Raw genomic sequence first — 26,494 nt, 5'->3', positions numbered from 1 at the left:
ACAAGGGAACATAACATGAGCACAGGCACGTAATATTATAACTAACAAGCTGAGTGAGAGCAAGCACTTAAATACACACAGAGAATCAGGGCAAACCATGCACAGGTGTAACTCAAGTGTAATCAAACTCAGGTGTAATCAAAGCAATCAAAAAGCAACACAAGTTAATGGGAATCAGGTGGGGTGGATTACAACTAATTAGCATAAACACTATAAAGAAACTAGACAGTGGCCAGTTTTAAATTAACCGATATCTTTTATGGATTCTTATAGCCTGATGAAAGACGCCACATTCATATGCAGCTAAAGCAACAGATCTCCCATTGGAAGAGAGCCCTATCAATCAAAGCACTGCCCCGGCCGACCGAGTAACAGATAATGGATTGCTTTCAGGTACGGAGGGTGGACAAGCAGGAAGTGTAAAGACAGGACGCCGCCGAGGTAAAAGCTGCACGGTAGGGAACGCAGCAGCTGAAACATGTCAAGCGAGGTGCGCTACTGCGAAAAGTTTTCCTACCTGTTCCTAAAGTCGATTCTTATCGTATACGCCACAGTGTTCTGGGTAAGTTTCGGTCCCGGTTTCGTCTTCAGTCCCTATCTTGCCTTAGTCTCCGTGTGTCGGGGTGTGTTTGTAGCGAGTGAACAGCTGTAGTGGATTTACCCCAGACTAGTTCACTGCATTTTGCTAGTTTGCCTTTGTCGCTGTTCATTTACGAGTAGTAGGAGTGCACAGGCAATGTCTTTGGCTGTTTATTTATAATAACCGTAATGAACCGGGGCTGATGCAAGTGTTGATTCATGGTATAAAAAAGAAAGTGCTAGCAGATTAGACGGCTGACTCGATTGGCCTCCCACTATATGGCTGCATCTGTATTGCCGTGTGTAATTTGCGATTGAAATTAACCTGTTTTATTAAGCGTGTCTTAATCTGGTTTAATTTCATTTGCTTGACTAAGTAAAGCTGACTGACATGCTGATATTATCGTTCTTGTTTTAAAGAAATATTATGGTTATTTTGCCAGTGTTTGTCGCGCTTGCACTGAACAGATTCATGTTTCAGCGAGCAAGTGGGAAATGAAAGCAGGCATTTTAAGGAAGGTATACCCTCAAATTCCCATTCTTATTTCACCGTTTGGAACGGTGAATTTGCACGTTAGATTCTATTTGTGGAACTTTTTTTAATGCCCTTAATACTGCGAGTCCCGAAAGGCCAGCAGTTTAATTCAGTATATGGAGCCATGAACAGGGAGCAGCAGATCGCCGGAAAGCGCTTCCTCTGCGTCGACAGCAGAGGACAGCGCGTCAGTCGGTCTGACTTACAATTTGGTGTCCGTTCTGAAGTGGCACATAATAAATGCAGATGGTAATTTGTCCAGTTAAGCACTTTATTCACGCTGAGTAAATCTCTCTATCGTATTCTGCTGCATATCTTGTTTATACGGCAGCTTAAATAACACTTCGTCTGCGTTGGGCTGGAACTGATTGGCCTTGACCAGTTTGAATCTGTAAAGCTTCTCATTAAATGGCTTTCCGAAGCACAATATCCGTGTTGCAGGAATGCTTAACACTATAATTTATTTTTAAGAAGAATTGTGTTTTTATTCAAGTGAGAATTAGCACCAGATAACTTCTTCGCTATGTTCAGTTAATTATCAGGAAGTTAAGTGAAGTAGGTACCGCAGGACCAAGGTGCACAAAAAACGCACACAAAAGGACAGAAATAACACGGGACTACGCAGTGCAACCGTCTGGTTTGAGTGAATATTGAATAAACTGTATTGCCGATTTAGTATTACTTGTACTGTATTTTAACAGCAAGATGGCAATAAATATTAATAGAAGTGCAAATAGCAGCAGGACAGGGAGTGTGCAATATATAATAAATGGCGTATTAAATGCAGTTCGTGATTCTTTTCTGGTTCAGTCTGACGCCCTGACTGAAGAAACTGTCCCATCCTCGCAGTAAAGGAACCTTTTGCCATATGGAAGGAGGGAGAAAAGAATGTGGGAGGGTTGTGTGGGGTCATCTGCAATCCTGGTGGCTTTGTGGATGCAGCACTTAGTGTAAATGTATGCGACAGAGAGGAGAGAGATCCTGATTATATTTTCTGCTGACCTCTCTATCCTCTGTAGCGTTTTTTTTATGGGGCGCCATTTGAAAAGGTACTGAACATTTTTGCACTTGCCACTTGAACATTTAGTGCAATTTTCTGACATTTAGCTAGAAGTCAATGGTGGTGTGGATCAGGTTTTGCTGTGTAGAGTATGTTCAAAATTTTAATGGTATGTATGTATATATAAATGTAGACTAAATGTTGAGGACGTATACAAATTAGCCGCGCCCATCTGCATAGAAATGGACGGTACCTACGAGAGCACGCTAAATGGTTGCAGGTTTGGGCTGATGCAAGAAAACATGGCAAATTCCGCTCACTTAGAGGCCGTAGAACGTGCTACACAGCCAGGACCAACATCATGTACACCTTCCACTGTGACATTGGGAAGATGTGAATGTATTTTGGGGTGGAAGGGGGATCAGTAATAATTTTACAGTGAGGGTGTGCATCACGTGCTGTTGGGTGCATTGAATTGTGGTTTTTGCCTGAGCACTCGCTAATGGATCTGCAGAGGGGGTGGATATGCCTATATTGGGTAATACTTGTGATTCTATGTCCTGTGCCTTGTTCTTGTTTTGTATAATGGCGAATAATGAAATAAGATTTTGACAAGGAAATACGGACTGGCTTTCCTAAAGGATAGAAGACGAGTCAGACGGGCCTCCCTATTTTAGCCCCTCAGCAACTTTTTTTTTTAATATAAATTTCCCCCCCCCCCCCTATGAAAATTGCCCAAATGTTGTCAACAGAAAATTGGCTGAATGGATACATGCTTGGCAGCTAGATGGCGCTCTGTCTGAAATGGAAAGGAAATCTTAATGGAAGCAGTGTGGATTGCGGCCCTCAACTCAGCGGTATATTAAGTATGTTCAGGTAAAATCTTTGAAGCTGCTAAGACGTTGTTCGGAGCTGTTTCATTTGGAAGTGTTGCTAGTTGTTGGATTCTTGGACTGTTTCTCAACGTTTAAGTTGCTTCCCTTTTTTGTAGTGTACGGAGGTGGCTTGTGCTTTGGAAACTGCAAACTGTTTTGGATGAAGACATTTGAAATGCTTCATTGCTTTTGAATTGTTTCGCGGAAGCTTGATGCTGTTGGGATAACATTGTGCATATGAATGGCCATATGAGTGGATCAATGGCTGGTTCCATGGCAAGCGAATCTGGTATTGAACTCCCAAAACAACCTGGTGCTCTTACTCAAAAGGGTTTTGCATTTAAAATTGAAATGATTGAGAATAAATGCAAACGTAAAATGAATAAAAGCAAAAGGGTGATCTTGTCTTTAAAAGAGCTAATGAGAAGTGGTGATAATGCTTCACAAGTACATTGTCAGCTGGATGGTCTGATACGATGGTGGGAAGATACAGTTGTTTCTCATAAATCGTTGATGCGCTTATCAAATGAGGAAAAGGATAAACAAGATGCATGGTTTGCAAGTATCAGTAATTATAATCAAGGTTTTTTGAAGATGTGAAACAATGGCTTTTTGTAGTTGGGAGACCCATAAGAAAGGAAGATGCAAAGGGTATCCCTAATAATGAGCCTCTAGAAGATCTTCCTAACATGGAAATGCATGAGTTTTGTTTTCCTCTGCATCAGGAGCAGAATGTAAATTTTTCTGTAACCATAAGGCCAAATGATAGTGTTTCCAATGTTGGTAGCAAAGTCCTTGGATTGACAAGTAGAGCATCAAGTAGTTCCTCTGCGACATCTGCTCGGATTCGAGCAGAAGCTGAAATGGCTGCGTTACTGGCTTGCAAGCAGTTGTTAAAGGATAAGCATGCTTTGGAAGAGAGAGGAGGAAATAAGGAGGCAAAAGGAGCATCTACAACTGGAAGCGGAAATGGCGGCATCGGTGGCTAAAGTGAGGGTTTTGAAGGCTGAAACGGTGGCGACACCAAGCATTGTGTCTGACATGGACTCATATTTTAATAAAAGGGATAAAATGGACAGTGTAAGGCCTGTTTATGGAAAGGCCAGCATACTTGATAGGAATGCAGCCCCTTTTGAACCCATGCAATGTGTAAGACTTGGTAAGTCAACTGCAACGTCTTGAAGCTCATCAAGAGAATGCCAAGAGTGTGCAAAGCAGTAATCAGAGCAAAGGGCGGCTATTTTGAAAACTAGAATATAAAAAATGTTTTCAGTTATTTCACCTTTTTTTAAGTACATAACTCCACGTGTTCATTCATAGTTTTGATGCCTTCAGTGAGAATCTGCCAATGTAAATGGTCATGAAAATAAACACATTGAATGAAGGTGTGTCCAAACTTTTGGCCTGTAATGTACATACGCACACAGTGTAAATGCGTACCTTTTGATAAATCTTCATCTCAGTGAGTGCCCATAATAAGTCACATCTCTGGTGCAAAATCACATTTAATGTCCCAAATTTGTCTTAGTACCACAAGACACCTATGCAGCAGTGGTGGCTTGATGGTTAGGGAAGCGCACTTGCAGGGCTGCAACGATTTATCGAATAACTCAATTACAAAAAATCTTCAATGCAAATTCTTTGCTTTGTGTAATCTGCACTGATCACTGCTTAGTGATCACCGTGTTTCACTCGGATGATAACTGTCGCAGTGTGCTTAAACTGCATTACGTGTAGCAGGTTTGATTTGATTGCACAATGGAGGAAGACAGGGAAGATGGTGAAACTCAGAGAGAGACAAAAAATGTCAAGTTTGGGACCATTTCAAACAAAAGAAAAGCGAAAATACTGTATAGTGTGTCCATTGTAAAACCGAATTGGCTTGCCACAGTAGCACAACGTCAGTGATTCAACATCTCAACAGAAAGCATCCAGTCCAGAGCAGAACCAGTACAACAATAGCAAGAGCGTTTCACTTGCATCTGCGGCTAAAATAGACCTGCAATAGAAATGTATTTATGTGAATAAAATGCATATATGTGAATAAAAGTATGACAAGACTCAGCCCAAGCAGCCCCTATTTTTCCTCAATAAAAACACTGATAACACAACAGTGAAAATGATGCTGTCGTAGTTTAACATGGAGCTGGAGCCTGTCTATACACCAAGAGCAAAGAGACAGTTCCGTTACAGAGATGGTGAACTCAGGTGGAGTGAAGGAAAACAGCAGTGCTTGTAATCGTTATTAAACCTTTACTGGTAAAGAACCGGCGAGAGTCCATAATCAAACCAGCTGTTCAACACGCTGAAAGGTAAAGAAAAGCTATACAAGTTAAAATAGAAGCTGTTTGTATGCAGATAAACTGTTAGCTTAGTTTGACACAATATTTGAATTTGGCAACTTGCAGCAGGCTGACAGCAGCCGTCACACTTTGTCGCAGTGATACTTGCAGCGTGCAGGGGTGAGTCTAAGGGGGAGCATGGGGTGTACTCAACTAGATCTATTTCAAGGCTTTAGTAATATTGTTTTGCAGATTTAGATTAATATGAATAATATTATAAATATAACATAAAAATTACTCACTCCACCCCCCCAACAGCTTTGGGCCAGTGACACTCAGACACTGAATTATCCAACCGCCACATGCTCCTTTTAAAGGTTTACACACACACACACACTCACTCATTCACTTACACACACACACATGAACATGCACACAGCATTCCTACCTCAAGAGATACAATCCTATTAGAACTTTTTTTATGCCTCCTATAAATGTACACGAACACAGAGTAAAGGCCATTTTAATTTATGCCTTAGTTTAAGATATATGTATACATTTTTTAATAATTTGACATTTTATTTTTACATTTAAGAGTTTTCTCTTAAAGCAAAACAAATATGTACGTAAATGCACTAAAAGGGTTTAGTTCTTTTGTCAGTTGTATGGAGTTCAATCATTAAAAATGTTCCTAAAAAGGAAACCCATGAGTTATTACTTTTAAGAATAGTTACTTTTGTCTTATTAAAGAACAATAGTATTTCTTATCCGATTCAATCGATGGAATAATTGATAGCTGCAGCCCTACGCACTTGTAATTGAAAGATTTGCTGGTTGGGGATTCAAACCTGCATACGCCACTAAGGTATCCTGAGCAAGATACCGCCCCCAAGCACATTTTGTCGTGCATTGTGTGCTGTGGTGTGTCAACTAATCACTAAATTGCAAATGATGGTATTTTACACTTAAACTCCAGGTAATTTCAAGCAAATTAAGGATAAATGGTACATGGATAAATGTTTAGCACAATAAAATAAGCGCATCCCAGAGCCAGCCAGAGGCTCTGAATGGACCACTCTGGGTGTTCATATTGAGCAGACCTTGTTGCTGTGAGTGTCACACCTCCACTCTTCACGTCCTCCTGATGTCAGTGGAATAGAGTAATGCTGGCATGACGTCATGTGATTGTGATAGTCTCAAAAGATAAGAGCTTAAAATTTTTATCGCTTAGTCATATCATAGTTGCATTGTGCTATGATATCACTACATTACTTTGTGTGTTTGCTGGTGTAAACAAACCTACTGTGCAGTTGGTTACCGTACATAATACTTGATAATGAACAACTGTAGGTATTTACTATAATGTGCTTTTTATCATTATTTTAGTGTACTTTTTTTTTTCTTAGTTTTATAGTCTATGGGTGTAGTAGGCCATTTCGTATAGTTTCGTATAAGTAGAGTATTACTAGAACTCTGTTTTCATAATGTTGAAATTGCCAAACAATGCATTTTTCAGAATGTATCCTTGATAAGCAATGCATTATTGTATTGATTCTGGTAAGTTAAACTACACGGCACACACATTTCTACTTTTCAATACAGGCTGTGTATTTCATTTCTGAAGGTTTCATAGGAACACTACTTTTCATATAGTGGGGGAAACCTGTACCTTCTTCCCTATACTCCTATCCCCTTTTTCTAACTCTATCCCTACCTGTATCGCCCCAATTCCCGATCCATAATCCTGTTCCCTACGCCCAGCCCTGTCGTCTATTCCTAAACCTAAGCCCTTTTCCCTTTTTCTATCTCTAAGGCAATTCCTATTTCTGTCCCTAACTCTATCTCCTGTCCCCTATCCCAATCCGCGCTTTGTCCCTCCTCCTACATCTCATTGTGTGCTGGGGGAGTATTCATAGTAAATTCTTACGTTTTCATCCCTATCCACAATGTCCTCCCCACCTTGAATGACATCACTTTTGCTACTAGGATTGCTTTAATCCAGGCTGCAGATTAAATATTAAATATGGATTCTCAATTGATAAGGTTAAATCAAGATCAAATTCACATTTTTCATAATGTAATTCTATCATTTGAAATATATTTTCTGTAAGTTTAGTCTATCATACTTTCTAAAGCCTTTTGTTTTCTCTCCTATGTCACTGATGTCAAACTAATGAAGCATTTTTATCAAATTTATTTTTTAGAATAAATGGGAAATGGGGTGACCTTTTGAGTGCCCCCTTGTGTATGGAGTGTCAGCTTAAGCATTTGGCAGTGTTACTGTCTCTTAGGCTCTGTCTAGGTTGGCAACACTCTTGGCAGCTATTTGTTTTAGGGGTTTTAGTTAACATCCCTACTTGCGGTTCTCTTTTACAACTGTTTTGACTTGCATGTTATGTTGTGGTGTTCTCTGCTTTGCTAAGCCTATGAGGTTTAAAGTAGTCTGCTTTGGATGGTTGTGCAAATATTCATACCCTGGCCCATGCATGGGGTATCGGTTTATAATTCCACTGGTGGAGAAAATGATTCCTTCCTCTAGTAGGTAGGAAATAAAGAAACGGGTCACATAGTGATTTTCCTTTGGTTTAAAACCTTTTACAGGGTTAGCAGCAAGGACCAGTTCCTAATTTAGACAAAATCCTTAAATGTGGCACTGGCACATTCAGCGACTCTCCAAAGGCTCTTCCTTTGGAATGTGAATTAAATAAAGTGTAAAAAGATGCTTAGGCAGAAGATGGTGGTGTCGGACTTGGTGCCCTCGATTCCTCTTCTTGTATCCTTTCCCCAGGCACTGCTGGTTATCCTGCCTTTCCTGCTCTGTCCTTCACCTTTGTGTGCTTTCCATGTTTTCTGGGCCTCCACATAACTTGGGGAGTTGAACATGCAACTTAGAATCCATGGGGCCTCTGGCTATGGGTTCAAGGCTGGTTCAGGCTAGTTTGATGCTCAGGCATCTGTTTAATATTTTGTTCTCTAGTGTTTTCTGTTTTTCCTTTTGAATTTTCCTCTTCTAGATTTGTCTTCCTTGTTTTGTACTTGTTTGTTTTTTCTAGTGTAATCTTGTTTTCATGTAGCTCTTAGTTCTGTGCTCATTAGTAGGGATGTAACGACACACTCAACTCGATTCAATATTATTCACGATTCTGAGTTCGCGAAACGATTTTCTCTTAACAGAATGAGCTGCAGACAAATTTATTCAAATATTCCTATCTTTCTAAACTGTCCTCTTCACAGTGCAAGTGTGTGCAATAAAATACTTAAAAAAAAAAAAAAAACCAAATCCAAGTGAAATTATTTGAAGATTTTTATTTAACTGCACCTTCATAATGCTTTTATATTGCATTCATAAAACATTCAGTACACCTTCATAATGTATTCTGAAATTATGCATGTATACCTTTACATCATAACAGCTGTAATGCTGCTTATGAATGTTCTATAAAAGCATAATGAATGCATTAAGAAGGTGCACTTAGTTTATTTGGTAACGCTTTATATTAAGGCTTGCATGTGCAGCTTTTTAGCGTGGTTTGCCCTTTTTAATAATCTTCGCTCTGGCGGTGGTGAATTGTGCTCACTGTGGTGCCGGTGGACATGCTGAAGCATGTTCATTGTGCTATTCGTGTATGTTATCAGTCTTTTACAATGTTTGCACGCAGTTTGTCTGTGCTGTTCTCGCCATTTTCGTTTTACAGGAAAGCTGAAATGCTGCCATAGCGGCAATTTAAGATCAGGGGGTCTGTCCTCAATTTCAAATTCGCTCGCCATCTGGTGTTCGGTCAAAACCAAAAAGTAACGTGCAACGTCGACGTGAATACACAGTGACATCAGACGTCGTGAAATCAAATGTAATATTACGGCAGTTTTTCTGTTTAGTGAAGTACTCTTAAAGTAGCGATTCATTTCCCACATCAGCCGGTTTAAATCGTCATACATTTCCATCCATTTTTAACCGATTCGTGATTCATCGTTGCATGCCTACTGATTTAATATTAGATATTTCCCTTGTGCCTTGTCTGTTTTCCAGTGCCTGTGTTAATTGCCCATCTGTTGCTCGTTGTCCTGTGCCTTCAGTGATTGGTTGATTTTGTCATGTTCGGTACCTGTCCATCCTTGTTAGTTCCAGGCCTCAGTGTAGTTTAGTGCTTGCCTTTGTTTTTGTTCTTTAGTCCGTCGTTGCTCTGTTTAGTTTCCCCTTGTGACCTGTTAAATTTTATTTGTTTATTTTCCCTCTGTTGTCTAAGCCATCAGTAGGCCGTGACACTTATTTCCCACCAATACCATGCTCCAGGTCCGTAACGGTGATGATGGAACTTCTCTTTGAACTGTTTCACAATCACTGCTTCTCTCCACCTGTGTAAAAGAGACATTTAGACATGTGATAGAAAGTTTGTTTATTTATGATCGACTTGATAATCAGCCTGTATATTGCGGTACAATTGAAATGCTGCCATTTTATGTGGGAGGATCGCTGGCTGTATGTGCTTCTATTAAGGTGATACAGAATCTGGCTGTTGGGTAATTTTTTTTTTTTTATTTTTTATTTTTTTTTTTTTTTGCTTAATTGCTTTTGCAGTTATTTTTGCAACAGCCAGGGAGTTTCAGTAAGGGTTGAGGAGAGAAATAAGCTGGCTTAATTTAGTATTTGAAAGAGTACTTCTGGATGTGAACTTGATCTTTAAGGTGGAACGTAAGCATTGCTTATGTGTTTATAGGCACCATTTTATCTACATTTTGAAATATACTTGGGCGACAACCACTAAACTCGTCTACTGGATGTAACGTATTAGGGCTGGGCAATTTAATCAAATTTAATTTAATCACTTCCAGCGACTTTCAAAACAATTGAGAATTATTGTGCTGCATTTTGTAATGTAATGATGCTCCCGTTTTTGTTTAAAACCAGTGCACCCATCTCCACCCCTTTTGTTCTGTTGAATTCAGTTAAATCCACTGTAAACATTTTTTTTCCCCAAAAGCTTAGTAATTGCATGATATTGTTAAGTCAAAGAACACATAGACCATTGAGTCGAAATAATTTACCAAACAACATACTATTTAATAGAAATTTTTCATAATTAAGGTATATACAGAACCCTTTGAGTGGTTAGGAGTGGCTAATGCATGTCTCCATTTTCATGTGCTCACAGCTGATTGGAGGATTCATCCTGGCCATTGGGATCTATGCAGAGGTGGAACGTCAACGTTACAAGACCTTGGAGGGTGTGTTTCTGGCCCCCGCTATCATCCTCATCGTCCTGGGGCTGGTCATGTTCTTCATCTCCTTTATTGGTGTGCTGGCCTCTCTCAGGGACAACCTCTGTCTACTTAAAGTGGTAAGAGCATCCCTATTAGACAGACCCTAGTGCCTGATGTTTAGGTTCCTTTTACCATGGTGGCCCAGGGCAAAGACACTGGGGAGATTTATTGGGCTGAAGTGAGTTTTTATAAAGGGCACTCAGTAACCACTCAAAGCGACGATGCATTTTCAGTGGGTGGAAAGATTAGCATATGGTTCAACCATGGTGGCAAGATGTTGTAGACAAGTTCAGTTTTCTTTTATGAACTTCAAGATGGAGGCTCCTTATTATTCAAAATAAACAATCAGAACAGATTGAGTTCTATAAGCACGTGCTATCTATTCATCTTTTGAAAGAAGTGCCTCCATCTGCCAAGGAGAGTTATCTTGCGTTCAATTATCTCTCCGAAGTCGTAAATTCCAAGGTGGTCGAAAGTGACGTCACGCAATCTCCCTTTCGAGCTACACATCTCAGAACAAACATGGCTGCCTCCATGAACACACTGTTGTGTGTTGTCGCTTTTTATATTTTAACAGATTTGGAGTGAGATTCTTTTTTCTGAGACAACAAACAAACACAAACTAGTCAAACCACATTAAAAGCTTTGTAATATTTTGGTAGATCCCTAGCGATTCTTTTTTGTGATGCAAACTACAAATAAACAAGACACTAAAATCTGATATTGCATGCTAGAATACTGTTTATGACCATGATATGGTATTCTCTAAATTGACCACGTGCAGTTAGAAAATATTTTTAAATTTAGTAAAAATATTTACTGTTTACGCCATGTTGAAATCAGGTACTGAGACATTATTGTGTGCAACATATTATGTTCTCTAAATGGGAGCTAAATCATTTAATCACTTCAATATGTTATGTGCAGTTGTCTTCATGTGCAATATTTACTACTGGTCAATATTTTTCTATTCATATTGTGGTTTTCTTTCTACAGATTTCTATTTGGATTTTATCTAGACTATTTTATTTTATATTATTCTTGCCTGTGTTGTGTTATGGCATTCATCGCATAACTTTATTGATCCCAGAGGAAACTGCTTTTCTGATTCTGTGTAAGCCGCCATGTTGAAATGACATCACAGGGAAGTCTCGGACAACAGAATTCTGTCCAACATCAACCCCAGAAAGGAGGTGTGCTTCCGACAGGAAGTGACATTTTTCATGTTTTTTATCCGACTTCCAACTCTGAGAGATATAATCAAATGCAGGATTAGTCTTCCACTAGCAGGTTGTGTTATGGGGCCTTGTGACACCCTGTGACATATCTCTGTGTAAAGATCCTGGTCAGGTTTGCATGCAGTGCCCTGGAGGTATTCTTTGAGAGGTGCTTTAATAACCAGCCCTCGTCGGCCATCTCCTAACCACTCTGTACCCCCGCCTCTACGCAGTTCCTCTACACGCTGACGATCTGCCTGATTCTGGAGCTCCTCGGTGGCATTCTGGCCATCGCCTTCCGCCACCAGGTACTACTCTGAGTCTGCACCGCTCTGTTCAGCCCATGTTGGGGGGGGGGGGCGGCAATCCTTAGTTGGTCCATAGACAATCCCTAGTTGGTCCATAGACAATCCCCTGGGGTGCTGAGGCGCAGAGGATGGTGATGCTCGCTTAGGGCGTCTCATGAGCTTTGACCGATAGTGCCGGTCAACAGGAATGCACTTCCTGTTCCTTCTGGGTTAACACCCAATGAGTGGTAATGGCCCCCAGGTCCCATACCATAGCCTCGCTCCCTCTTGTCTCCCAAGAGAAATGTTTATACTTGTACCATCCGGTGAGGGGGTCGGTTTAAGGGGCAGGGGGGTGGGCTTCCCTGTATTAATGGATAAACGGCACCATGGCTGATAACGGAAGCCTCTGCATGTCTTTTTTTTTTTTTTTTTTTTTTTACTTTTTTATTAGTTAACAGGTTATACAAGTTACATTTTAAATTTTAAATTCAATTCTTTACCTTTTACTATTACAAAATATAACTTGGGTAGTTTATTAGAAAATATAGGGAAAAGGTAAAAAGAGAAAATAATAATAATAAAAAAAATGAAACAACAATAGACAAAGGAGAAATTAAGAGAGCAAAAGGAGCTATTACAGAAATGAAATACCTATTGAAAGGGGGGAAAAAAAACTAAATCGGGATTAAATACCCTATTGTTTTAGTATGGTAGTAGCTGGACTCCATCTTTTATTGCAAATATCTTTTTGAAGTCTCATGGAATATGTTATTAGTTCCATATGATATATCTCCCTTACCTTCTCAACCCATAAACTGTATGTTGGGGGGTCAGATTGTAGCCATTTAATTGAGATACATGTAGTTGCTGCTGTTAGTAGTATATGTAGTAAATATTTATCTGCTCTTCCGTCAATGTCCCTCGGCACGTGTGTGTGTGTGGTTTGCTGTCTGTGTACCACAATGTCTCTAAACTCTGAGTTTTAGGCCCATCTTAGCCATAATTCCTGGGGTATGGAAAAATCTCATTATTTTCCACTTATACTCTCTCCATATATGCGAGTTGGTAAATAAATGTGCTTCTGTACATATACCTCAGGACATATGGGAGGAAATATCTGTAGTCATTTCTGATTCCCATTTCTCCTTCACCTTTGTTGTATTGGTCTGACTCGTGTCTAAAAATATTTCATAAACACGGCAGAACTTTACTTTCCTCGCTCCTTGTTTTAAGTTTTATTAAGAGCTCTTCAACTGGAGTAGGGTTCAAGTCTTTATTCCACTCTGTATGTTTCGCTACGAAGTCCCTCAGTTGTAAATATCTAATCTGTTTTGCATTTTGAATTCCACTTTTAACTGATCAAATCATTTACTTTGTTCCTTGAAACATCAACTCCAGAAGAGGCCAGGTCAGCAACAATGATCTTGGCAGATGTCCGGGGTTCCTTGCTGACATCTCTGACTATTTTTCTCTCCAGAGTTCTTGAAATCTTGCGCTTACGGCCACGGCCAGGTTTGTTTCTAACAGAATTTGTCTCCTTGTACTTGGCAATGATGCAACGTACAGCAGTTATAGTCACTGTGAATCGCTTGGAAATGGCAGTGTAGCCTTGCCCCTTATGAGCCTCTATCTTCTTTCTGAGCTCCAGACTGATTTTCTTTGTCTTTGGCATGGTCAGTAACAGTAGTCCCTCTCGTGTGTTCAAGAGCCCTGTTCCTTGGGAGTCTTTTTATGCTGATTGAGTGTTAGGAAGCCAATTTATTGCACAGGTGTTGTTTCAAAGCTGATTGGTTAATTAGTGTAGGTGTGTTTTGAAAGCAAACATTAACATGGGGCTAATATTTTTGACCACCCCATTTTTTACTATATTTGACATAAAGCAAAACTAAAAATATATTTTATATTACAAAATGTATCAAAAGCTAGTAAATAGCACTGGTGGATGTTTGATTATATCAAGTTTCATCAATGTTGCAAACTTTGGGAAGAAGTTTAGGAAAATGTTCATTGATTCCAGGGGGGCTAATAATTTTGGCCTCAACTGTAAACCCACTTTGAAGCTTGAACTCATGCGGAATGTTGCCTGCTATGTCTATATAACATGGTTTTGTCCATATTTACCTTGTATCCAGAGAGAGAACCATAGTTAGAGATGATGTTCCTTAAGGATGGGATTGAGTGCTCTGGATCTGCTATGTATGACATCATCTGCAAACAGGTGTCACTAAATTGTTAAAGTTTCTGCGGGAGCATTGAAAAATACGTCTTGCTCCATGTGTTGCTCTCTTGCGCCTTCCTCTGCATGTCTTTTAATGTTGGTTGCTTCTAAGGATCTTGCTGTCCTATATGATGTGGAGGCAGTACTTCATATACTGATCAGATCCAGCAACATAACAGGCATCCAAAAACATGCTGAGGTTAATAGGAGTTACCAAATTACCCTTTGGTGTGTCCATGTGACTGAATGGTGTGTGAGTGTGCCCTGCAGTTGGTTGGTGCCCAATCCTGAGTTGTTCACTGCCTTGCGCCCGTTGCTTCCAGGATAGACTACGGACCCTCCGCGACCTTGAACAGGACAAGCGGTTACTGAAGATGGATGGATTGATGGATAGCTTCTTCTGGCCTTTACTGATGTGCAGTATTTGAGCTAAATTGCAGCTTAAGGGACACTTAACTGCAGACATTCAGATAAACGCAGCACCCTATTTCTTTGTGTTGCTGTGTATAGATTAGCCTTCTGTTTCATTTGTTAAGACTTAATGAGGAATTATTAGTGCTGTTAAGCTCTTTTTGTTACAGGTGGTGTGAAATATAAAATGCATGTGTAATATAGATGTGTAATAACAGCTGTGTGCTAAAAGTAAGGGACTCAGGATCTGGTCTCTTAATCGCATTAATTAGCTCCAGTAGTCCCTTCACAAATATCATTTCTTGTCCCAATGAAGTCTTTGATTATGATGCTTAATTAAAGCAGGATTATGTAGCTGTGGATGATAAGGCAGCTGTAGCTATGTCACACGCTCCTTCATAAATGTTTCATCGCCCCTCAGTCATCTGAATGTATTGTTGAGGTGCCAAGTCTTGGATGGAAGAAAACCTCTATATGTCGGCTGCTTGTGTTGACTGCAAGTTCCCAGCCTGTTTTTGGTTCTGGCTATGCTGACACAGCACCATGTTTCACTATGTGGACTCCAGGGGGCCTCATCAGAAGCTCAGATCTCCGTTTGCTTTCTAAGTGCACTCAAAGGGAAGCCCATCCCAAAGAGGAAAGGAACAGTCATGTTTCGTGGGAGTTTAAGTGATGTGTGCTCTGCATTTGGGATTCAATGTCTACAGTCTTTATACAGTAGTCGCTTACAGGAGGACAAACCGACTTGGCAAATCATAGTCACTGTCCATGTGTAAGATATTTCTGTGACAGCTCTTGTACAAAAGTTCCACCTCCTCCTTAAATGTTCCTCCTTCAAATGGTTGAATTTTGTGTACTTTCTGTGCCCACATAACATTTTCTGCTCTGCCTGCAGACCGTGGACCTGCTGAACAAAAATATCCGGAAAGGCATGGTGAATTACTACGACGATCTGGATTTCAAGAATATCATGGATTTCATCCAGAGAAAGGTACAGTGACCATGTTACCCTGAGTTGAACCTTTGGCTCTGTCCCTGGAGCATGATGGACTTTAAACCAGCATGTTTAGCCCAGTGGTGCGAGCCATTTTTAAAGTGTAATTAGTGCGTCAATGAGTGAGGTAAACACACTCTGAAGAGCACTAGTGCAGATCTGACACACTGCTCAGGGCTCATATGCTCTGAAGGTTGAAAGTGACATTGTGAATGCTTCCTGTTCACTGCCAGTGTCCCTGGAGACTTCCAGGTGACGGTCTGCTTTAATAACTGGCTTTTTGCAGGTCTGGCATGTTGCACTTCTATTTCAAAGCTTGCTGCAATGACTTGTGTATCATATGTGTATGATATGTTGAAGTTATCAACCCTCATCTCATTGCATTATGTACCATGCATGTTCGGTTTGCTGGGTGCCATGCTTTTTTTTTTTCCCCAGCTTTTTTTCACTGATCAAAATGTCTTTTAGATGAATGGTAAATATATTTCAATTGAATTAGGGCTCTGAGGGCAAATACGTAAGGAGGCATTTGTTAGACAGCTGACACCACCTGTAGTCTAGTGACCCATGTCCTTCTTACGGTGGAATCAAAGCATTATGCACATCTGAATCTACTCCTGTGAGACTTGCGGTCAGAGTGGGTGATGAAATAGTCCTTACGGATGACACTGCAGTTGTGACCTGTTGGGTCGGCTACTTTGAGCAGTTGTTTAAAGCTGACCCTCCGGCTAGGACTTTGGACATCTCGGGGTTCACTGTTCTCGAGGCTTATCCTCCAATCAGCTGTGAACCACCCAGTCTCACTGAGATTGCCTGGGTGGTGAATCAGTTGCGGGTAGGGAAGTCCAAAGGGATCTGTGGTATCCAGGGTGAACTTCTCCAGACTGGCGGTAAGGCTGTCCTGCATTGCAGGCAATTTTTGCTGCCATTTGGGAGGCAGGAACCACCCCAACTGACTGAAACGGGATAGTCCCACCTGGAAAGGGAAGGATGGTCATCCAGATTGTGGCAACTACAGGGGGATAACACTGCTTTCAGTGTCAGGTTAGGTCCTTGCTAGGGTCATCCTTTTCAGGATCCGTGATCACTTGCTTGCCTGTCAGGAACTGGGTCTGGTTGTCCACCTAAGAAGTCTACCACCAAATGTATCCTTGCACTGAGGGTTTTCATCAAGCCCAAGTGCGAGTATCAGCAGAGGCCCTTTGCAGCCTTTGTCGATTTTATGTAAAGCGTTTGACACAGTTGATCGAGTTGCCCTGTGGGACATCCTGAGACTTCGCAGGATCCCCCCGAAGTTACTGGACATCATGGCCGGCCTATACACTAGTACTGTGAGTGCTGTGCAGAGTGGAGGGAGAACCTCTGCATTCTTCCCAGTTGATTCTGGGGTTCCCCAGGGGTGTGTTCTTGCTCCTACTCTGTTCAATGCTTGTATGGACTGGGTGTTGGGCAGGGTTGTGGGGACCAGCAGCTGTGGGGCATCTGTTGGTGAAGAAAGATTTACTGATCTTGACTTTGCGGGCAATGCAGTGATCTTAGCAGAGTCAATGGAGGCTCTGATCAGGGATCTTGATAGACTGAGCGACAGGTTTGAGTGTCTGGGATTGTGGGTGTCCAGGATAAAGACCAAGATATAGGCATTAAATGACTTCTTGGGCACAGTCATTAGTAGCGCATCTGTCTGCGGAGTGATTGTCAATCTCATCAATAGATTTATTTACCTTGGAAAGGGGTGTGTGGCGCTTCCAAAATATTTGCAAGAGGACGAAGTCTTTAGAGTACTGGTGCTCCCTGTCTTGCTATATGGCTGTGAGACATGGACGCTATCCAGTGACCTGAGACGAAGACTGGACTTCTTTGGTACTGTGTCTCTTCGGAGAATCCTTGGATACCATTGGTTTGACTTGCTAGAGGAGTCCCGAATGAGGCACATTACCTGCATTGTAAGGGAGTGTCAGTTACGGCACTACGGCCATGTGGCGCATTTCCCTGAGGGTGATCCGGCTCACAGGATCCTCATTGCTGAGAACCCGAGTGGCTGGACCTGGCCAAGGGGACGCCCATGTAACACCTGGCTGCGGCAGATGGGTAGCTGTTTCTGGAGTGTGGTACTGAACCGTGTCCGCCTGGGGGGGGATCGCCAGCTGGGATCCTCTCGAGTTTTATGTGGTGGGTGCAGCAATGCGCTGCATCAGCGCATGCTCCCCGACCTGACCTCTAGTGTGGATCCACACCTACAGTACAGTCCCAGTAACTCATATTTGAAGCAGAGAAAGGAGTGAAAATCAGAGAAGCTTGTACTGCCATAATGTATGGCAAAGAAATGTAAAATTACAAAAAATCAGCAAAATGCAGTCACTATTCGGTTTGCACAGAGCATCTGTTACCTTATTTTTGAATGTATACTTCTTTCCTTAATATTCCCTGCCGGCTCCCCAGCTCTTTCTCTTTCTCTCTCTCTACATACAGTTCAGGTGCTGTGGTGGCCAGGAGTTCACTGACTGGCAAGTGAACATGTACCATAACTGCTCCGCCCCAGGGCCCCTAGCCTGTGGTGTCCCCTACACGTGCTGCGTATCCAGCAAGGTGCGTACGAGTGGGTGCATGTGCTAAGCCTGAGTTACTACTACCACTTACTAATACCATGTGTTATACAACAGTTGGAACTAACAAAGAAATCTGATTGGACAAGAGGCCTTCTATGAGTGTGGTTATCAGAGTATAACTGCACTCAGACATTTCACATCAGCTATATTGCTATGCTTTTCAGGTGCATCTAAAAACCATTACATATGCCTTGTATAAACATGGAGTCGGTGCTGGGCTGATTGTCAATTTCTGCCTTTTGAGAACTTGCCCACGTTTCTGCCTGTTTCAATAATGAACATCGATAGAGAGTAAATTAAAGGTCCATATGTATTCCATTTTGTTGGATTTATTTTCATCTATTTGGAATTGTAAGCTCTTATAAGCTGCGAACTGAAATTCTTGGAGTAAGACTCCTTGCGCTTCCTGCTTCCTCTATCCACTTGTCTCCTTAAAGGCCTTTCATCTGTGTGTGTTGGAGCATTTATTCTTTATTCTCGCTCGTTTTACAGCTGTCATTTTGTCATGCAATAAGTCTGCTAATAAGTGAACTTTTGCTGTCAGCCTCATGATCTCTTTGCCACTCGAGCACTACAATATTTTATTTGACCTGCAGCACGGTTTTTATTTACAATGCAATGTTATTTTGCTAATAACCTGGCTTCTGTCACTGCTGACACCGGTGATATTAGATGAAACTATATCGGTTATGGACTGAATTTTCCGAGTATGCGAGAGCTTTGGGCGCAATTCCCCATTCTACTTTCGCTGATGTTACGGGAACTTTTTTTTTTTATATATATTTTTTTTTTGTGGAGGCCCGTAAATGTTTAAGTACGTAAACACAATGGGTTGTATCTTATTACGGTTACCTTATAAATGCTACTGAAACTGTTGTATAAATGCAATAACATACTCAGTCATGTGGTTGTATTCCAATATATCACTGGTGTGACTGTCTTTAACCAAATCACTGCCGTGATATACTGGAGTACAACCACATTCCTAGTTTGTTATTGCTTAATTTTAAAGCTTATGTTTAGATCTGTCGGTCTGGCTTGTTTGGGAAACTCTAGCAGTGGGCAGCCAGGGCTCAGCCGTTACCCCCTGAATTTACTCATCATTCACCTCACATAAATGCAGCTGAGCCCCTCTTGAGCAGTCAGGTGATTGAACCATTTTTTCTGAGACCAGCTTGTCAGGTTAGTCACTTGTGCCTGTGAAGGATTTCTTTCTCATGTTGAGATCCAAGTTCCGTCCCCTTCAAATGGCCACCGCTGCTGCTGTGAGTCTCTGCTCTGAGCTGTGTTAACCCTGAAAGCATGTCTAAAATGTGATCTGGCCCATTGATGGTACGTCCCACTGTAGGGGGGCTTCTTGGAAAAAATTGCGAACTCTGAAAACAACAGTTTAAAAAAAAAAAAAAAGACAAATTATAGACAAATAAGAGACCCAAGCCTGCTCACCAGTCTTCAAATAAATGCAGAGTACATGGATGTAACTCAGCCATTTAGCCAAATGTGTGGATCTGAACATATTTCCCTATCTTTGGCTGTGTGGTTGTGGCAGAATTTTATCTGTTTCCTGCTCTGTGCTGCTGTGTATGTCACTAGTGTATTTCTGAAAATGGGATAACTGATTGCAATACGAATGGTGAACTTGAATGGAATACAGCATTTCTATATGTATCAACTGAGCAGTGAGAGATACTACCCATCCACTTCATGTTTATGTTACTGGAGTGAATCATAATCATTCTGAAAAGGTGAAAGTCTGCTTCGCAATTATCTTGGCACCCAAAGTTTCAATGGCTGCTCTATGTAAAGTGGCAATCTTTTTAAAAATGTTGAAGTTGACTTTTAGCAAATAATCATGTCCTTCTGTGAGGCACAGTGTTGCTAATCGGTAATCACCATTTTGCCTTTGGGTGTGAACACTAAGAAATGTACAGCCTTAGTAATGCAGTGAGTGTTGGTGGCCTGTGTGCTGTCCCTGTGCATGTTCATGCTGTCTTTGTTTGGTGTGGGGCCTAGTAATTCTGTACTGAGAATCTGTTTTCAATGTGTCAGATTATCTAGAAGGAGAACGATGATCCTCTCAGCAGCACTGTCACAGGAAGTGACAGGCAGGGGAGTCACCTGTGATTGGCCTCAGTTGTGCCTCCACAGGTGCTGCACATTGCCTTGCATTCAAGGGAAAAAGCGTAATGGAGTTTGTAGTGGATTTTATGATCTAAATGTCATCTTACTGCCAAAAGAATTATAGATACACTTCACAGGAAGTGTTTGTTTCCCCTCCCTGTGTTTCAGCCGGCGGAAGTTGTCAACACTATGTGTGGGTACCAGGTGATCCAGAAAGAGGTAAGGGGTGATTTCCTGAGCTAGTGTTGGAACATGTCTGCCTCTAAATATGACTGATATTCCAACTGTCTTTTTGTTCTTTTTGTAACAAATCCTTTATTTCAGAATATGTTTGAGCTTGCCACACTGTGCACCCCCCCCCCAAAAAAAAAAAAAACATTAAGACACCGTTGTGGGCAGTGGTGTCTTAATAGTTATGGAAGCACACTTGTAATTGAAAGATTACTGGTTCAAATCCCCGACCAGCAAGGCACACCTGAGGTACCTTGAGCAAGGTACCGCTCCCAAGCACTGTTCCCCGGGCACTGCATTAGCTGCCCCCTGCTATGTCACGACGTCACACATGGGGTAAATGCAACACATTTCGTTGTGTGCTGTGGTGTTTCAACAATGACAACTGATCACCAAAATCCTTCTAAATTACTGGCACTGTTCTTCATATCGCGGTCATGTTTTATTTGCCTTCCCATTCCACCATAACACATAATGTTTTGCCTCATGAATGCGCTTGGCTCATGAATCATCCACAAGGGTGGCAGCAAAGTCGACTGTTATCTGTTAACTAACGTGAGTAGTTGCTATTACTCCTGTGTGTTTGTCTGTATTACTCCTATTTGGTGTGCTACGTTGCGTGACTGATCCAGAGAGTGGGATTCTGATGTTGTGAACATTTTCTGGTGGGGTAGTTCAGATCTGATTAAAAGACTTTATTTCTGTCCTGTGCTTCAGCTCAGAGGTTAAAGGCCATATCACATCCTCAGATCGATGTGAGGTGTGATGCAGTTGGTGGCAAATTGAAGAACAGACAGATTGAATATGTTGAAGGGAGAGAGGGATTTGTTTTTCCCACAACCTCACAACATTTTCTGTAATGACCAGACCTGTTTGCTGACCCAGGTTCCTTCCTTGCAGCGCCTGCAGCTGCAGCACATCATCTACATTCGTGGCTGCACTGACGCAGTCTTCATCTGGTTTATGGATAACTACAAGATTATGGCGGGGCTGCTGCTCGGAATCCTGTTTCCACAGGTGCGAACGTCTCCCCCTGTCGTCTCCTGTCCCCTCCCCCTGTCGTCTCCTGTCCCCTCCCCCTGTCGTCTCCTGTCCCCTCCCCCTGTCGTCTCCTGTCCCCTCCCCCTGTCGTCTCCTGTCCCCTCCCCCTGTCGTCTCCTGTCCCCTCCCCCTGTCGTCTCCTGTCCCCTCCTTATCCCATGTTGTCCCCTTGCAATGTAAAAATTCTGCTGTTACCTTTTTTTTTTTTAAAAAAAAAAAAGGGTAAGTTTTAATGGATCTTTTAAAGTTAACTTCATGCTGTTTACATAAAATGAACTTGTTTTCAGCTACATTTCAACCAAAAATTATTATAGAAAAACTATTAAATTTAAGCAACGTAATTTTAAGCTGTTTTATTAAATACAAGTAAATATTTTCTAATTTAACTCTTAAGTTCTGCCAATATAGAAAGGCCCATGCAAATTGCTGCCTTAATTTTCTTGCTTTTGAAACCATTCAAAACATTAAGCCATTTATTTACTACTCCAAATTTAATTTTCAGTCCTCAAATGGTTGTTTATACATTTATTCAATTTTCAAAATGGTAAAAAGCATAGTTTATATAAATATATGAAAGTCCGTCCTCATGAAAATGCACATTTCAAATGAAATAGCTTTTTTCTTGTAAGAAGGTACACCCATCTCCAACAAAGTGAGTTATTTTTAGCTCACAATTTCTCAATGCATAGGCCTACATTTAAAAGTTAAATAATGTAAACATACTGCCTATGCAAGGTGCCTGGGCAATGGCAAATAACAAACACACAGTCAGCGTTTAATTCAAATTATACGACTCTTCAAAATGCTTCAGCCAAAATATCATCACAATGCCTCTAAAAAATAATAAATGGGAGGTGAAGGAAATTTAAATAATGAAGAAGAGCTTTTAGACATTTTGAAGGACATGGACACAAACTTAATTCAGAAAACCATGCTGGTCTCTTGCACGCAAACTCAAAATTTTAATGGTTACATTTCAAGTCAGATCGGTTCCCATGTAACAGAAATCGGTTCCTCTTTTGCCAACATTCGCAGCATACTTTAATTTAAAAAGCAGAATAAAAACATAAAGGAGATGCAAGACTTTGCTTTTTGTTCTTTTGTCAGCAGCTATTTTTAGAAACGTCCCTTCACTGAAGTTTACAGCACTACTTAAATCAAATAATGCATAAAACATTTATAACCATTTGGAAAAGAACTTAAAATGCAGCATACCATATTTGTCACATATACCAAACTGAAGACTCAAGACTAAGATAGTCATTGGTCTTTATCAATTTCAAGGCAAATCAAAAAAAGACATCCTATATATTTGATGCTTCCTAGACCACTCTATGCATCACATAGGAGGAAGTGTGTTCTTACTGCTTCTTTTTTTTTTTTTTTAAGAGCGGACAGCTTCAGACCATCCATTTCCAGGAAAATGTTTTGAAAAACTTTAAAAGTATATTTCAGTATTTTGGGGCACTGCAGAGTAAGGGCATAAATTGACCTTATTATAGCAGTATACACTTGTGGAACACTGAGACAGTACCTCAACATTCAAGGGTTAAATACTTGGAAATGTTTGTTGCTCAGGAAATAACTGAAACATAACTTGTATGTTAATCAAATAACCAACACCAGGAAATTTTACATAGAGTATATTCTACAAAAAGGCCATCATTTTACAATATGCTCCAATCAGGTGTCAAATTCACTTAAGTCTGCGTAAACAGTGTGAGTCGAACAAACGGCAAAACAATTCCAAGAAAAAAAAATTGTACATACCTTTCCTTAATGAGTCAAAGGAAAGTGGAGACGTTTCTCTAAAGTGTATTCATATTGGGCAGAACCAACATACATGCGACAGCAAGTATTGGTTTAACCCTCTGGGGTTTAGGGGTTGGATGAACACCCTTTCACTGAGTCATAGTCACACATTTCATTCAATATCATAAACTTAATTCATGGCAAATTATTTCTTATATATTTGTTTTGGTATTAAACTCATCTTAATCTTAGTGTACTTTGTAAATAAGTCAGATTTATGTGAAGTTTGTAATTTTGACATCAAAGTATAGACGTTTGCCAAATGCCGTTTGGAACACTTGCAGGAACATTATAAAAGTACATAGTAAGCAATGCTGGCAGTTTTGATCCCAGATATCTGATCACCAAAGTCTTTGTTACATCAGGATGACCAAATGGTGTAGTTGCAACATTCTGTTGGATAAATAAGAAAAATCTAACATGTCACTATTTCTGGCTTCTTTCATTGAATATGTAGTAACTTTTTCATGTGTATGCATGAGCCATTCACACCTGGCCACACCCCCATACCCCCCGCCTTATGGCGCTGACAGCGATGTATCTGGATGGCATTTCACCGTTGCGTTGTTTATCAAATTACCATACGAATGCGGTTTAAATACGTGCTAATGCGGCTATTTAGAATGCAAATAGCAATCTTCAAGGTGAGGGCAGTGCTACACGCCCCCGATGCAGGTAAAACAAAGAAAGGTGACATGGTTTACTTTTTTGTTGATTCAACCTAATTTTAAAAACTTTAATACTTCAGACGATTGACATCTTGAAAAGAAGCCAGATTACGGATTTAGTCTTTTTTTTTTTTTATGTTTCTACAATAAGATTTCAGCGAGTTATGAACTGAAATACATGAGAAAGATACGTGGCATCGCTGACGATGCCCTCGACACCGGTGGGTTAACACAAGAGAAATTGTCCAGCCAATTTACAGGCATAGACCTTTTGTAGATTTGTTGCATTTAGTTTTAGTAAAGATTTTTTTAGCTAACATCATTTCATTGATTATTTAACCTTTGGGACCTGGTCGCTGCGCAATGCAAACCAAGAACTCATGAACCCTTTGACACAGTAATCATACACTTATCAGAATCACAAGACACCAAACTTGATGGCACTAATCGTGAGACCGCTGTGTAACCAAGTGCTTGTGAGCCATCGTGTGCATAGAAACGCCCCCAAAAAGCATTTGCATCAAATCACACTGCTTATGTTGTCATATTCTTTGTATTATTCATACAAATTGCCACCTTTGTCGTATCTGATAGCACGCATGGAGTTCTACAGCACACTGAAACGGTCGGACTCGGATCATTATTATAGACACCTGTTATAGCCTATAAATAACAAAATTCAGCATTCTATTCATTAGGAAATCCATTTACTTGATATGCCTGTTTTATGTCAAGCTCAATATTTCCAAAATTCCTCAGCTTTATTTCCCATGGAAATTTTTTGTAAATTTACCAGAAATTTTCCACCCCATTGCAACCCTAGTTGCAAGTAAAAAGAACAAACTCTTTCATGCTCAGCATTTTCTTCCGCTGTCTGTATTTGAGAAATTATTGGTTCATTTTCCCTATTTGGATAAATATAGGGAACGGACGATGCATAACCCCCGTCTCTGTCCTTGCAGTTCTTCGGTGTGATCGTGAGCTGGCTGTACATCACTCGGGTGGAAGATGCCATCACTGAGTACGGCTACCAGCAGGACAGTCTACTCCAAGAGAGGCAGGCGCGGAAGCAGGGCAAGCTGGCCCGGTGCTGCCGGTGTCTGCCCGAGCTGGACTGAGCCTAGGCCTGACAGACCTGCATGGATGCCTCTAATTTCCTCTTGTACATGTAAATATTAGGCTCCTCTTTGTAAGGGCCATTGTTCATTAACATGGAATTAGTCTGCTTTATAACAAGGATGGGAGTCCACACCCTGATGCAGGTGTATCTCTATTTTTTGTCTTAGTGGTGGGATTGGTTTTTTCAAATCTTAAATTTTGGTTCGTTTCATATGATTAACTCTCAGAAGTGGTAAGTAAGTCACAGGTCGCTGGGTTTTGAGCGCGCAAGCAAGAACCGGGCATCATTCAGGGTGCCTGTGTTTTTGGCAATTTATGGGTGTAATCTGCTTTATTTAAAAAGAGCATATGCAGCAGGACTTACAGGCCTGATCTCGAAACACTCCCATTTGCACCATCAGCAGTGCCCAGCAAACATCAGCAAGAAAATGTGTATCTGCACGTTAAAGTGAAGGAGTGTTTTGATTGCCATCTTTTTTTTTTTAAAAGCACTCCATGCGATGTGTCTGTAGGGGGTCACTCCCATAGAAAGAGATGCTCCGTGTGCTGCTGTAAGTGGCTCTGAATTAGCAGAGACCCGTGTAATTTGGGTAAACTTGCGTATGGAGATCTGCAAGCTGAATTCACTGTTTCTGCAGCCTTTTCTCGGGCAGTGCTCATCACAGCTATCTATAAACTGACTGAACCTAGTAAGGATGTGGGTGAGGTTTCCGATTAGTGAAAGTAATTTCTGTATGCACTGGCACTCCGCAAACATCAGAATGGGTCCTCCTTTCAGGAAAGCCAGAGGGCTGTGATGCAGGAATGGAGTTTCCTGCAATGTACTTATTGAGAGTGGATGTTGCCACATCAAACCTCATCTGCCTCTGGTGAAGGCATGTCCCATAATGTTCTTTGTTTACATGCCTGCTTATTTGCCTCTAACTCAGACCTGAGCATGATCCTCTTGTCAGGCACACTGGTTAATATGTTTCCTGCTGTGCTTTGAAGAGCACAAACTCTACTGCACTGTAATAGCTCTAATATCAACACTGGTAACATGAATATTTTTATACTGTGGAGTCTGTACTCCTGCCTAGTGCTCTATTTTTATTTTCTATCGAAGTCGAGTATGACGTGGGGTTTTAGCCTGTTTACTTTTACATCTGCTTTTTGTAATTCCTCAGTGACTCTTTGACATGTAAAGGTGTATTGTGGATGCAAGAAAATGGAAAAAATAAATGTTTACAGTGCCTC

The 26,494-nt window shown here is 40.9% G+C and overlaps 1 protein-coding gene across 2 annotated transcripts; it reads left to right on the top strand.

The window, feature by feature from the left end:
- Nucleotides 1–185: 185 nt before the first annotated feature.
- On the top strand, nt 186–26,494 carry tspan15 (tetraspanin 15). Of its 2 annotated transcripts, none has more exons than XM_049009083.1 (8): nt 186–393; nt 10,422–10,607; nt 11,981–12,055; nt 15,562–15,657; nt 18,130–18,246; nt 20,556–20,606; nt 21,519–21,635; nt 25,102–26,494. In XM_049009083.1, the coding sequence occupies exons 1-8, from the start codon at nt 379–381 to the stop codon at nt 25,255–25,257; spliced, it is 813 nt and encodes a 270-aa protein (XP_048865040.1). In that variant the 5' UTR covers nt 186–378; the 3' UTR covers nt 25,258–26,494. The 2 variants fall into 2 exon arrangements, with proteins under 2 accessions (XP_048865040.1, XP_048865039.1); XM_049009082.1 differs by having other exon boundaries at nt 191–562.

The sequence above is a fragment of the Brienomyrus brachyistius genome, chromosome 3 (assembly GCF_023856365.1).
Source record: "Brienomyrus brachyistius isolate T26 chromosome 3, BBRACH_0.4, whole genome shotgun sequence".
NCBI lineage: Eukaryota > Metazoa > Chordata > Actinopteri > Osteoglossiformes > Mormyridae > Brienomyrus > Brienomyrus brachyistius.
This window is presented reverse-complemented; position numbering and strand designations above follow the sequence as displayed.

Bases quoted from the DNA above. Each gene is read 5' to 3' on its own strand.
- tspan15 (XM_049009082.1), top strand. From the start codon at position 479: ATGTCAAGCGAGGTGCGCTACTGCGAAAAGTTTTCCTACCTGTTCCTA. The intron at 10,608-11,980 runs GTAAGAGCATCC...GCCTCTACGCAG, and splicing joins ACCTCTGTCTACTTAAAGTG to TTCCTCTACACGCTGACGAT. The intron at 12,056-15,561 runs GTACTACTCTGA...CTCTGCCTGCAG, and splicing joins CCATCGCCTTCCGCCACCAG to ACCGTGGACCTGCTGAACAA.